This window comes from Papio anubis, chromosome 9 (genome assembly GCF_008728515.1).
Source record: "Papio anubis isolate 15944 chromosome 9, Panubis1.0, whole genome shotgun sequence".
In the NCBI taxonomy this organism is placed as follows: Eukaryota; Metazoa; Chordata; class Mammalia; order Primates; family Cercopithecidae; genus Papio; species Papio anubis.
This window is the reverse complement of record NC_044984.1, coordinates 3,588,692-3,601,012: the sequence shown is the minus strand read 5'-3', so window position 1 is coordinate 3,601,012 and position 12,321 is coordinate 3,588,692. Positions and strand designations below refer to the sequence as shown.

At 46.9% G+C, this 12,321-nt stretch overlaps 1 protein-coding gene across 1 annotated transcript in view; it reads right to left on the bottom strand.

Moving 5' to 3' along the window:
• PRMT8 (protein arginine methyltransferase 8) overlaps window positions 1-12,321 on the bottom strand; it is a 98,488-nt gene that overhangs the window by 25,809 nt on the left and 60,358 nt on the right. Inside the window, exon 5 of the mRNA XM_003905816.5 lies at window positions 113-255. Within this exon, the coding sequence (XP_003905865.1) occupies window positions 113-255 (143 nt within the window). The remainder of the gene's footprint in view (window positions 1-112; window positions 256-12,321) is intronic.

Genomic DNA, 12,321 nt, shown 5'->3' with positions numbered 1-12,321 from the left:
TCCTAGCCTTAGTCTTCTCTGAAGTCCTCATATGCCCCCTAGGCTGCAGGCCTTGGGTAGAGCAGCAGGACAGCCAGCCGACCAATGCAGGGACAGCATGCAGGACACTTACCAGCCACTTGTCCCTGGCAAAGATCACCGTGTTGAGCATGGACTCATAGAACAGACAGTAGCCCATCCACTCACTGATGATGATGTCCACCTTCTCCACAGGCAGCTCCACCTCTTCCACTTTACCCTTAAATATGGTGATGACTGGAAAATAAGAACCCCAGGGCCATGCTTTGCAAGGACCCCACCCAGGAACCACAGGCACCTCACGTCAGGGCCAGATCTCCAGATTTCAGCCCTATTCCGATTCTACTTTTAGGATGTGACATAGCTCACCCTTCACCAAGCTAGTTTATGCCAACATAATTGAAAACTACCTGCATGTTTTCCCTGTAAAATAAATCGAGCCATTACTATGTGCCTGGCATAGCGCTAAGCCTGTTACATGCACAGTATTACATCATCCTTCCAACAGCCCTGTGAGGTAAGCACATTACAGTTGACCCTTAACAACTCGGGTTTGAACTGCACAGGTTCACTCATACACAGATTTTTTTTTTTTTTTTAAATTTACACCAAGTGTGCCTACCTCCCCTTCCACCTCTTCCACCTTGGTCACCTCTGTCACTCCTGAGACAGCAAGGCCAGCCCTTCCTCTCCCTCTTCCTCAGCCTATTCCATGTGAAGGCAATGAGGACAGAGACCTTCATGCTGATCCACCTCCACTCAATGAGTAGTAAATATATTTCCTCTTCCTTAGGATTTTCCTAACAATTTTCTTTTCTCTGGCTTACTTTATGATAAGAATACAGTCTATAGTACATATACGAAATATATGTTAATTTTTTTTTTTTTTTTGAGACGGAGTTTCACTCTTGTTTCCCAGGCTGGAGTACAATGGCAAGATCTTGACTCACCACAACCTCCGCCTCCCAGGTTCAAGCGATTCTCCTGCCTCAGCCTCCCAAGTAGCTGGGATTATAGGCATGTGCCACCATGCCCGGCTAATTTTGTATTTTTAGTAGAGATGGGGTTTCATCATGTTGGCCAGGGTGGTCTCAAACTCCTGACCTCAGGTGATCCACCTGCCTTGGCCTCCCAAAGTGCTGGGATTACAGGGATGAGCCACCACACCCAGCCAATATGTGTTAACTGACTATGTTATCAGCAAGACTGCTGGTCAGCACTAGGCTGATAGTAGCTTAGTTTTGTGGGAGTAAAAAGTTACACTTGGATTTTCAACTGTGTAGGGGATTGGCACCCCTAACCCCTGTGGTGTTCAGGGTCAACTGTTACTTTTGTTTACAATTAAGGAAACTGAGGCTTAGAGAGGTTGAGTAGCAGTAGTGGAAACAGAGCCCAGATCCGATAAGACATGACTCTAAAACTCTTCTCAAGGCCCCCACCCTATGTTAGGTTACCGTGACCATTCAAACCCAAAGAAAGCATAGATGCCTCCTCTATTGCTTTTGCATCTGTTCACAGCCAGGCTCAGTACCAAATGGGTGCCCTTCTAGTGTTTGTGAGGGAGACAATTGATATTTGATGAGAGCATGGGCTCTGCAGTCAGGGAAACCTAGGTTTAAGAGCCAGACCTTCTCACCATTAGCTGTATGACTTTAGACAAGTTACTTGACCTAACTAAACTCCAATTCCCAAGTGAAGAACCAGGAAAAGCAATATCTATTAGAGAGTGATTGTATTGATTAAATGAAATAACACATGTGGAGTGCCAGGCCCACAGCTGAAGCTCAACAGAAGGTGGAGATCATCTGACATATTCCTGCTTGTTGATCCACAGATGGAGAGGGAAGCAGATAGGGTCAGGGTCAAAGCCCCTGTCCCGTGGCTTCTGCTTATGAATTATCTCCAAGAGCTTCAGGTTCCTCTGTGGGAGGAGACACTTTTAGTTGAGGTTTTGATCAACTGACATAAACATATACAAAATTTTGAGGTCCCTTTTTATATTTGTTGCTGTAAAGATCTGAGCAAGCTAGCTTCGAGACCACGGTGAAATTGGCGGGCCGATGTACTGGTCGGCTTGTTCTTCCTGAACTTTTCCTTTGACAGGTTACATATATTCATGCTCTGAAACTCTCATTCTGCAATATCCTCTGAAAAAAAACCTCACGCCATGCCCGAGCTTTGCTGGGAAAAATGAACAATGGAGTAGAAATCAAAAGAACCACATCTGCTTAGAATCTGAGTTTCATGAAAATTAATTTGGACTGCAGGCTCCTGGATGGCAAAGGACACACCGTTTGCTGGCTTAACTTAGTGTCTTCACAGTGAATAATGCAGGTGATGGAGTGTCCATTAGCAGCTTCTGATGACAGTTTACTCTCCACTATGTGGTATTTAATCAAGCTTTAATCAGATACAGCCTGTTCTACCAGGAGTAAGGTACTTTGTACACGTGCATTGACCCTGATCACTCTACAGTGAGGCTCAGGCTTGTGTGGCCCTCCCGATTGGTTACTACTCATCAGCCCCTACCATTAAAAAGTAGGAGCAGGAAGAGCTATTCTCCAAAAGGTCTGGAGGGACTGGGAGGGGTAGGTGTCGAAGTTTCTCTGGGCCTCAGAGACCCCAGAGCAGGAGGTCACCTGAGAGCAGGGCCCAGGTTGCACTAAGAAAATTCAGAGTGGGGTAAAGGATTTTTTTTTTTTAATTTATTTATTATTATTATACTTTAAGTTGTAGGGTACATGTGCATAACATGCAGGTTTGTTACATATGTATACTTGTGCCATGTTAGTCTGCTGCACCCATCAACTCGTCATTTACATCAGGTATAACTCCCAATGCAATCCCTCCCCCCTCCCCCCTCCCCATGATAGGCCCCGGTGTGTGATGTTCCCCTTCCTGATGAGTTTGCGTCCTTTGTAGGGACATGGATGCAGCTGGAAACCATCATTCTTAGCAAACTATCACAAGAACAGAAAACCAAACACCGCATGTTCTCACTCATAGGTGGGAACTGAACAACGAGATCACTTGGACTCAGGAAGGGGTAAAGGATTTTTAAACATGCAAACATTGTGCCTAATTTACTTCCTATTTTGAAAGAGAACTGACAAATATATGCATGACTCACCTGCCGAATCATTTGCACGCAAAGCCTGGCTTGTCTTAGTTTTGTAAACTTAAAAATTGTCTTTAATGGCCTCCCTTATTTTTTTTTCTTTGTACATTTCTTGAAGGTTCCTCCCTAATGTCTGCCTGTGTCTGTGTGGCTATGGGTCAGGTCTCCCTTATTTTTTTTTTCTTTGTACATTTCTTGAAGGTTCCTCCCTAATGTCTGCCTGTGTCTGCGTGGCTGTGGGTCAGGTCCTCCTCCTGCATTTATATCATGACCTCCCTGCAGCCCTGGAAGATGTTTTCTCCCGCCTCTGGGGCCTCATGACCTCCACCCTGAGTATTTAGAACAAGGCTCCACCCTTGACAGGTTTTTAGGACAGGACTCCATTAGAAGCTGCAGGAAACAGACAGGCAGTAATCCATTATCTAGTCTAACAACAGGTACGTGTGAAATATTCCTCGGGTGTCCCCCAAAGACAGTTACTGCTGCTCATGTTCTCTGTGTTAGCCCTCTTATCCATTAGTTGCTGTATCCTCATCAATATGGATTACAAGAGATTATTGATAGATGGACAGATGATATACATAGATGATATAGAAGACAGATGGATGATAGATAGATACAGTGGTCACAGAATAGCAAAAATCACAATCTCTGCTTGCAAAAAGGAAGAATCAGTTAACCCTATAAAATGCTCAACAGTCTGGACTTCTGTTCTCTTAGCATCACCCTTCTACATCTATTCAAGTGCAAACATTTCTCAGTGTGGACATGGCCCCACAGTTGCCTTGGTGAGGAGATGAGCCCTTTGTCAAAGGAAAAGGAGACATCTCCCTTCAATCCAGTGCTGGACTGGCTTTCAGACTCCAATTATTCCCTTTCGCCGGTGCTTTTGTGCTCAACCTGCACAACTTTATCCTGGAATCCTAAAAGGCAGCAACTTATGCTCTTGTTCCCGCTGACAGCTAATCTCGATCAACTATCTCCTCTCTTTTATTTTCCTCGTTAGGAAAATAAAAAAGAAGGGAGGTTGAATCTGAAATTCTTTGCAGTGTCAGAAAGCTGTGGTTCTTCAAATATGTACTGAACACTTGCTCTGTGTCAGGCATTCTGCAAGATTCAGTGGTGGAGACAGCTGGCATCAATAAAAAGATGGTGCCCGCGAGTTCCAGTGTGACTGTCATTTTCAACACTTCCTGGGTCCTTTTATTTTTATTTTTAAGAGGTCACATTGTTTCTGTGCAGCCAAATACAACTGTCCAGCTGAATCACCATGGATATTCCTCCTGTAGTCTGTAGTCACCACCAGCAACCACTTAAACTTCCAGATGCAATTTCCAAACCTACAAAATGCTACCTCTCATGTTGGGGCTTATGCCAGCTCACTAGGGGCTATTGGCCAACATAGGGCATTAGGCTGGCTCAAGGAACTGTGTGGGCACACACAGCAGCAGTCTTCCCTTCTCCTCCATGCAAAGGAAGTTCAAGGGAGTCTAAGCTATTGATATTAAGATTCTGAGCAGCCATAGGCTGCAGAGCTCCATGCCCAATCTGGACCCCACGTCACTCAAACTGCCTCAGCTCAAGGTTGCATTGCTGTCACTGTCCGGATCCATGTTTTTATTCCATAAAGATGATGGAAAGTTCGTTCAACGAACTGTGACAGGATCCTGGCTGGCAAATTTTAGAATGATTAATCATAACTAAATGCACAACGGGGAGCAATCGACTCCAAATTGGGAAAATTTCCCCTGGAGCTTCAAGTTTGTAAATTAGACATCCAGGATTTTAAAAAATGGTTTTGAGTGGAATTTTTTTTTTTCTTTGTGGTGTGAGTGGTTCTTACAGAAATCTAGTTATTCTCATTAATGGTCATTTTTGTTTTTAAACAAATCAGGCCAGCTCAACCTCATTTGAGCCTCCAGCGCGTCCATCAGGGTCAGCTGGTGCCCGTAGGATCTGCAGTGAGTGATCATTTTTAGGGTCCTCACAGAGATCCTGTCCCACAGAAGAGGAGGAAAGAGGGTCATATGCGTGGGAACAGGGAACACATTATGAGCCTGTGAAGCCCCCTGAAACCCCCGCCAGCCCCACTGCAGCAAAGCCCCTTGCTCGCCCTCCCCACTCCCTTGGTCCTGGCTCACACACCTATTTTGGTGACACCCACGCTGGCTGCCTTGCACCTGCGGAGGGCCCGGCTCACCTCCAGCGTATGCACTCCTTCTCTTCGTTGTCTATTTTAGCTTCCTATTTCCAGGATATAGTGGAGCACTTGACTCCTCACAAACAGTCAAAGTCATTACTGAATGAACGGATGGATGAATGAGCAATTTAAAAAAAAAAAAGGGCATCGGGTTAAGAGACAAAAGATATTCAAACTAGTCCTAATTGTGACAGTAAAAAATTACTAGCATTTGAATAGCAGCTTGCAGAGTGATGTTCCGTGTGTTACTTCAGTAATCCTCCTAGGAACTTGTGTGTTTGGTTTCGTTATTCTTTGAGCCTAAGGAGAGAACTGGAGTTTAGAGAAGTCAGGTGGAACCTAGGCCTGTTGCGCATGTTTGTGCCTCCCCGTGGTTCCTTTCCTCACCCAGCGAATGGGTGACCATCTGACCTCCCTACCACCTGGGATTCTTATGGACACGGAGCAACTCCTTGGGATGTTGAGTGAAAAGAAGTCAGAGAAGGCAAAGGACTGACCTACCCTTCTCCTGCAGCTGGTCAGGTTTGTTGGTAGGCTGAGGGGAGATCCAGCCATGGAGAGCAGCCAGGGTGGGGCCAGATCCCATCCATCTCCCTTGATGTCAGCCCCTGCCTTGCCCCACTGCCCTCTCCTTCTCCGGCACCCAGGTGCATGGATAAGTCTCTCTCATGAGGTCAGAACCTGCCCATTCTGGAGCCCGTGGTGATGGGAAAAAGGATGTCCGTATCTCTACCCTCAATGTCTGGTGGGACTGGGACTATGTCCCACAGCAAACTGACCCTGTTGCCGGAGTGGCGTAAGGGAGCCTTGGGTGTCATGGAGCCTCAATGTGGTCGCTTCCACAATATAGTACTCCTCTCCCTGCCCAAATCCCCCATTCACCCACGAACATGGGACTCGAGGATCTGCCTTGTGCCCACTGTGTCATCTGCCTGGCTTCATGTTCTAGCCTGCTCTGGCTCCCTTGAGGTCTCAGGGCTCAGTGTGCTTGGCTGGAGCTCTAAAGCCATGCTAGCTTTGCCAGAGCCATTCCCTAGCCAGTGACCCTGCCTGGTTTCTCTCCTCTCTTAGGCAGTGGCTGGAGTACTCAGTTAATCAGAACAATACCAGGACTCCTCCCACCCCAAATCATCGCCCACCACTTAGAACAACACCTGTGGTCCAGCCTGGCAGATACCCGACACCGTGGCCACAGGCAGATGATCATGTGGGCTTGGCCGAAGGGAAGCAGGGGTTATCAAGAATGCACTGGTACTGGGTGAAGTGGGTGACGTCCACGGGAATGTAAAGGGCAACCAAAGCTTCCCCAGGGCTCAGGTATCACTCTCTCCCTGCAGGAGAAGCTTCCATGGGACAGAAAGTATCTCCCACCTGAGGGAATGTGTACAGGTGGGTAAAACACTCTTCCCACTGCTCTCAGCATGGCCCTGTCTTCACCTTTAGGTCTCCAGAAGGGAAAACAAAACAGCTCTGGTTTGTAGCACCTGCCCATGTCCGTGGTGTAAATACTTGCACTACAGCCGATTTTAAGCTAACGCCACCAATGATGCCATTCAAGGCAGAGTTGAGAAGAGATGAGTGCATGCACTCAACTCTTGGCAGGCAGCACGTGACAGTAGCATGCCCCTGCGACCACCCAACTGGAAAAAGCACATCCCCATTTTCTCAATTACTCCATGCTGTTTTTTTCTAAGCACTTTCACAATTTGTGATTATGTCGTGATTTTGTTTGTTCGCTTGCCTTCACGTCTGTCTTCTCCCTGAGACTGTAAGCTTTATGAGAGCAAAGATTTTGTCTGTGCTAGTCACGCCACAAACACAGGAACCAGTACGTGGCTCAATAATACTCAAAGGGATGAATACATGAAACTCACTTTGAAGATTAGTAATGGGTTGTTTCTTGAGCAGTTAGGGAAGGAAGTAGCAGTTGCCAGCAGTCACTAGTACAGGCTCATTAAAAATAATTATGTATGATTGGTCTCATTTCTTTTTTTGACATAGTCAAGGTAATAAACGGAATAATCGTAACAACCGCTAACGTTTATCTGTTACTCAGTGCCTACCGGATGCTGTTGTGCTTTATACAGTGGTGTGCTGGTGATACTTAACAACTGGCTCCCCAGGAGGCAGAAGCCTGGTTTGTCGCCTTTGCTGATTTCTGTGGTATAAATACTTCCACCGTGGCCAACGACTGCATCCATTCTGCAGATTTACTGAAACTTTCACAATCAGCTCTCAGGATCCCGTCAGGGGCTGGCTCCAGAGTGCCACAGTTTTACAAACAGCAACTAGGCAATCCCTACAGTGGCCCTGGGAGGTATGAACCACTATTCCCATCTCATAGATGAGGAAACTAAGGCACATAAACTAAGTCATCCAAGAGCACAGTCTACTTCCGGCAGAGCTGGGTGTGAGTCAGAAAGTTTGACTCCAGAGCCCGCGCTTGCAGGATGTCACGTGGGACTTCACCAAGGACGTTGACAAGGCCCCACCGCCATGGCATCCTAGGAGAGAAGACGACAAAGTACTGTGTGGATTCATGAGTTGGCTGCATGGCCCTCTTCCAAAGAGCTGGTTAAGAGCCTAGTGTAGAGCAGCCTACAGGAGCTTCCACCCTCACCACAGGACACCCATCACAAAGCCAACAGCAACGACTCCCAGGAGAGTGATCATCTGTAGGGCGTCTTAGTCATTTGTGATAGAAGACCAACTCTAACAACATGGTGTTGAATACGAATAAAAACATGTGACTCTCAGTGTGGATTGATTCAAAACATCCACCAACCAGATATAGGTTAGGAGGTATCACTTGGCAGCAGCATGTGGATAGACAACAGATTGTAGTTGATCTCCAGCTAGGAATAGTGTGACATGGTGTTTTCCACAACTGCTGGCAGGCAGAAACTGGAGCTGCATTGCCACAAGTGCAGCATCTGGGCCCCTCCCATGGACTGGCTGTGTTTATTTCTTAGCACAACCCTCTGCTGGTGAAAGAGATGCTAAAACATGGCCAGAGGAGAATGCTCCAACCACAGCCCTCCTGAGCAAAAGGGGAAGGAACTGGGGATGTGTAGCAGTTGTGGAAATCCCACCAGGAGAATCATCCCAGGAGTGGGTGGCTGCAAAGCACAGAGGATTACTGTCAGAGCACCGAACTTATTGTCACCTATATAAGGCTGGGAGTGTGCGGCCAAGAATCATCAAGGTGTAGGGCATTACACCTGAAATGACCTGTAGCTGACATTTGAGCACCTACTGTATGTGAGGCCCTATATCAGGCACTTGACCTCCACAATCCCTAAGCCCCTCATAACCCTACAAGCTGTGCACTGGTCTATCTCCTCTAAAGGGGGCAAAAAGAGGCTCAGAAAGGGGAAGTGATTTGACAAAGTCCTCTCTACCATTAAGTTGCGGAGGCCCAGCTGTCCCTTGCCACTGCCTCGTGTCAGGCTACCTTAAAGTCTCTTCTAGCTAGGACACTGATGCTTTAGGTCATGCAAAAGTAGGAGAAGGACAAGGAGGAGGGCACGCTTTTTTCCTTGAATTTTCAATCAACCTCTGAGCTCCTATGTCAACCTTCGCAATGGATCTACCTTTTTCGGCATCTCGGCAGCCCACTGGTTTCCTCATCAGATGGAGAGGAAATAATAGTCGTTAGTGCTGAAGTCAAAGAGGAGTCACTGAAGCGTGCGTGTGGGCCACACGTGTGGAAGAAGCCATGTGAAGGCTGCGTGCCTGCTGCAGGTGGCTTCCTGTGGGTGTGTGTCTACATGTGAATAACTTCATCACGGGAGCCGTACGGAGGTGGAGAGGGAGAGAGGCTGATTGCTTCTGGGAAGCAGGTATTCTATGCCCCGTGTTGTTATTTATGTCTCTACACCTACGCTCCTGAGACCCACATGGCTGGCTGTTGCAGCATTTCAAAAGCATTTCCATGGAAGCATCCGTGCAGCCAAGCTGTCCTCCTCTGAGTACACACCCGCTGCTGCGAGCGGGTGCAGCAGCCAGGGCTCTGGGTGGCCTCGGTGGCTCCACCCACCTGTTGCAAACCCTGGGAGGAAGAAGTAAAGACCACTTGGCTCTATGGAGGCCCCTGGACCTGGAGTTCCCTCCTCTCTGGAACAGGTGTGTTAAGGGAGGAATGGGCACGAGGGCAGCTATTCCCTTGGGGACAATGGTTTGCCCTCTTCAAGCCTTTGCCTCGATAGCATAGAATCAAGTCTGAGCCATCAAAACCCAGAGGATGAACGATTCTATGCTAAAGCCATGAGGTGGGGCTGAGCAAACCCAGGAAATGGTGGGGGTGTGGATGCCACAACGGGTCAGCATGGACCATGGCAGTCCGGCTCCCCAAGCAGAGGAGGGTGCCCAGGTGGGACGCTGCCCAGCAAGGGTGTCAGATCCTAGCACGGGGTGACAGACATCTGCCTGGGGCAGGAGGTGGTGACAATGGGAGATTGGTTACATTCAGGTGTATGTAAACATATTATAAATGAGGAGTAAGCCAACATATTACCAATAATGAGAGTCTGGTTTTTCTGCTAGAGAAAGGAGTTAGAAATGTGGAAAGGGAGGAAATGAGAGGAAACTCCATGGTACTGGTTAACACTGGAGTGAGTTAATCATGTGAGTTCCTACTTGATTGACAATACGTATAAATAGATAGAGTAATCGAGACCATCCTGGCTAACACAGTGAAACCCCATCTCTACTAAAAATATGAAAAAATTAGCCGGGTGTGGTGGCGGGCGCCTGTAGTCCCAGCTACTCGGGAGGCTGAGGCAGGAGAATGGCGTAAGCCCAGGAGGCGGAGCTTGCAGTGAGCCGAGATCGCGCCACTGCACTCCAGGCTGGGTGACAGAGCGAGACTCTGTCTCTAAAAAAAGGAAAAAAAAATAGATACAGTAATAAAGATTGTGTAAATGTGTCCACTCACACAGAGACACACACTCCCCAGCTTTCCCCAGTGAAACAGCCTGGGAGCATCAACATTCTAAAATCAGTGAGCATCTAGCCCCCACCTTAGTTTCTAAATGCTGTGGTCCACTAATTGGAATCAGGCAGAAATGACTGATTCTAGAACAGAGGCGTGGAGACACAAGACAAGCCTGGAATGTCTTGTGCTGGAAAGTAAGGAGGCTTGGGAAAAGGGAAAGAGGCATTTCAAAGGGACACAGAAGCCAGCTGGAAGGGCATCAGAGACGAAATCAGGGACAATTTGAGTATCGGAGCCAGTAGTGATAACAGCTGTAATCTATTAAATAAAATAGGAATCTATAGTGAAATGAATGGACAGATCAGTAGATAGATGAACGCTAGCTGGCTGATTGGATGGATGGATGGATGGACAGAAAGATAGCTAGATTAGATAGATCAGATAGATAGGATAGATAGATAGATAGATAGATAGATAGATAGATAGATAGATTAGATAGACAAGATAGAGAGAGATGGATTAGTTAGGTAGGTAAGTAGATAGATAGATAGATAGATAGATAGATAGATAGATAGATAGACAGACAGATAGATAGATAGATAGACAGATAGATAGATAAGGTAGGTAGGCAGGCAGACAGACCAACAGACAGATGGATGGACTGATGGACAGATGGACAGATACATAGATAGATAGATAGATAGATAGATAGATAGATAGATAGATAGATAGGTAGATAGATAGATAGATAGATTAGATAGACAAGATAGAGAGAGAGAGAGATGGATTAGTTAGGTAGTTAAGTAGGTAGGTAGGTAGATAGATAGATAGACAGATAGATAGATAGGTAAGGTAGGTAGGCAGGCAGACAGACCAACAGACAAATGGATGGACACTGATGGACAGATGGATGGACGGATAGATAGATAGATAGATAGATAGATAGATAGATAGATAGATAGATAGATGATAGGTATATAGATAGATAGATGTTAGTTTGATGAGGAATGAAATATTTACACGGTGTCAAAGTACCTCCCCCAGAAAATCTTACTAATTACAAAGGGAAAAGAGCAGCTTTCCCAGCAGACACTGCCTTCCCCAAGTGGTCTAAGTGATGCTATCTGTAACGAGACAGGCCGAAATTGCATGCAATGAGAACACAGCATCCTGTCTGTGATATTTCTACCCAAGATGCAGAACCTGAATTCAATCGTGAGGAAGCATCCCACAGTCTCAAACTGGGGAACATCCTAAAAACACTGGCCTGTAGATCTTCCAGTGTGTCAAGACCATGAAAGTCAAGGAAAGTCTGAGTCGGCCAGCTTGAAGGGAACCAGTCACAACAACTAAACGCAACGTGTCATTCTGAACGAAATCCTCGTGCTACAAATGATGTTGCTTAGACAATTGACAAAACATGAAAAGGATCTGGGCATTAGGTAATGATGACGTGTTACTTTCCTGACGTTGATGGTTGCATGTGGCTGGTAGAAAATGTCCTCGATGGTTTGAAATGCACATTAATGTATTCAGGGATGACGGAGCATCACATCAACCACTTACTCTCAAAGGATTCCATAAAAAACCCAGCTGTATGTGCGCTTTTTCTGTACGTTGAGTATTTCAAAGGTTAAAATGAAGAAGGGAAAAGGGAGGAGAAGGGGAGGAGAAGGAAGGGGAGGAAAGGGAGAGCCCTATGGTGTGAAGCAAAGCAGGATGATGAGGGGGCTGTGTGGTTCCTTTCCCGGCAAGCAGGTAGGAGATGCCTCAGCTGGAGTTAGCCACCTCCCCTGCCGGCCCGCCCCACACTCTGCTATGAATGGCTGCAGGGCAGTAGCCCCTGCAAGCCTGGGGAGGAGGGACACCAGGGAGGCTGTGTTTCCAGAGCCCCAGACACTTACTGGGGTGGGCTGGCACTGAGAAGGAGATGAAGAGTCAGAGGCTGGGTCAGAGGTCAGGAATTATGGCGCAGATGAAACCTGTGCAGAGGGAGGGGAATGGTCGAGGTGTTGTTTGAAAGCCCCTCAGGGTTCAGGGATGAGACTC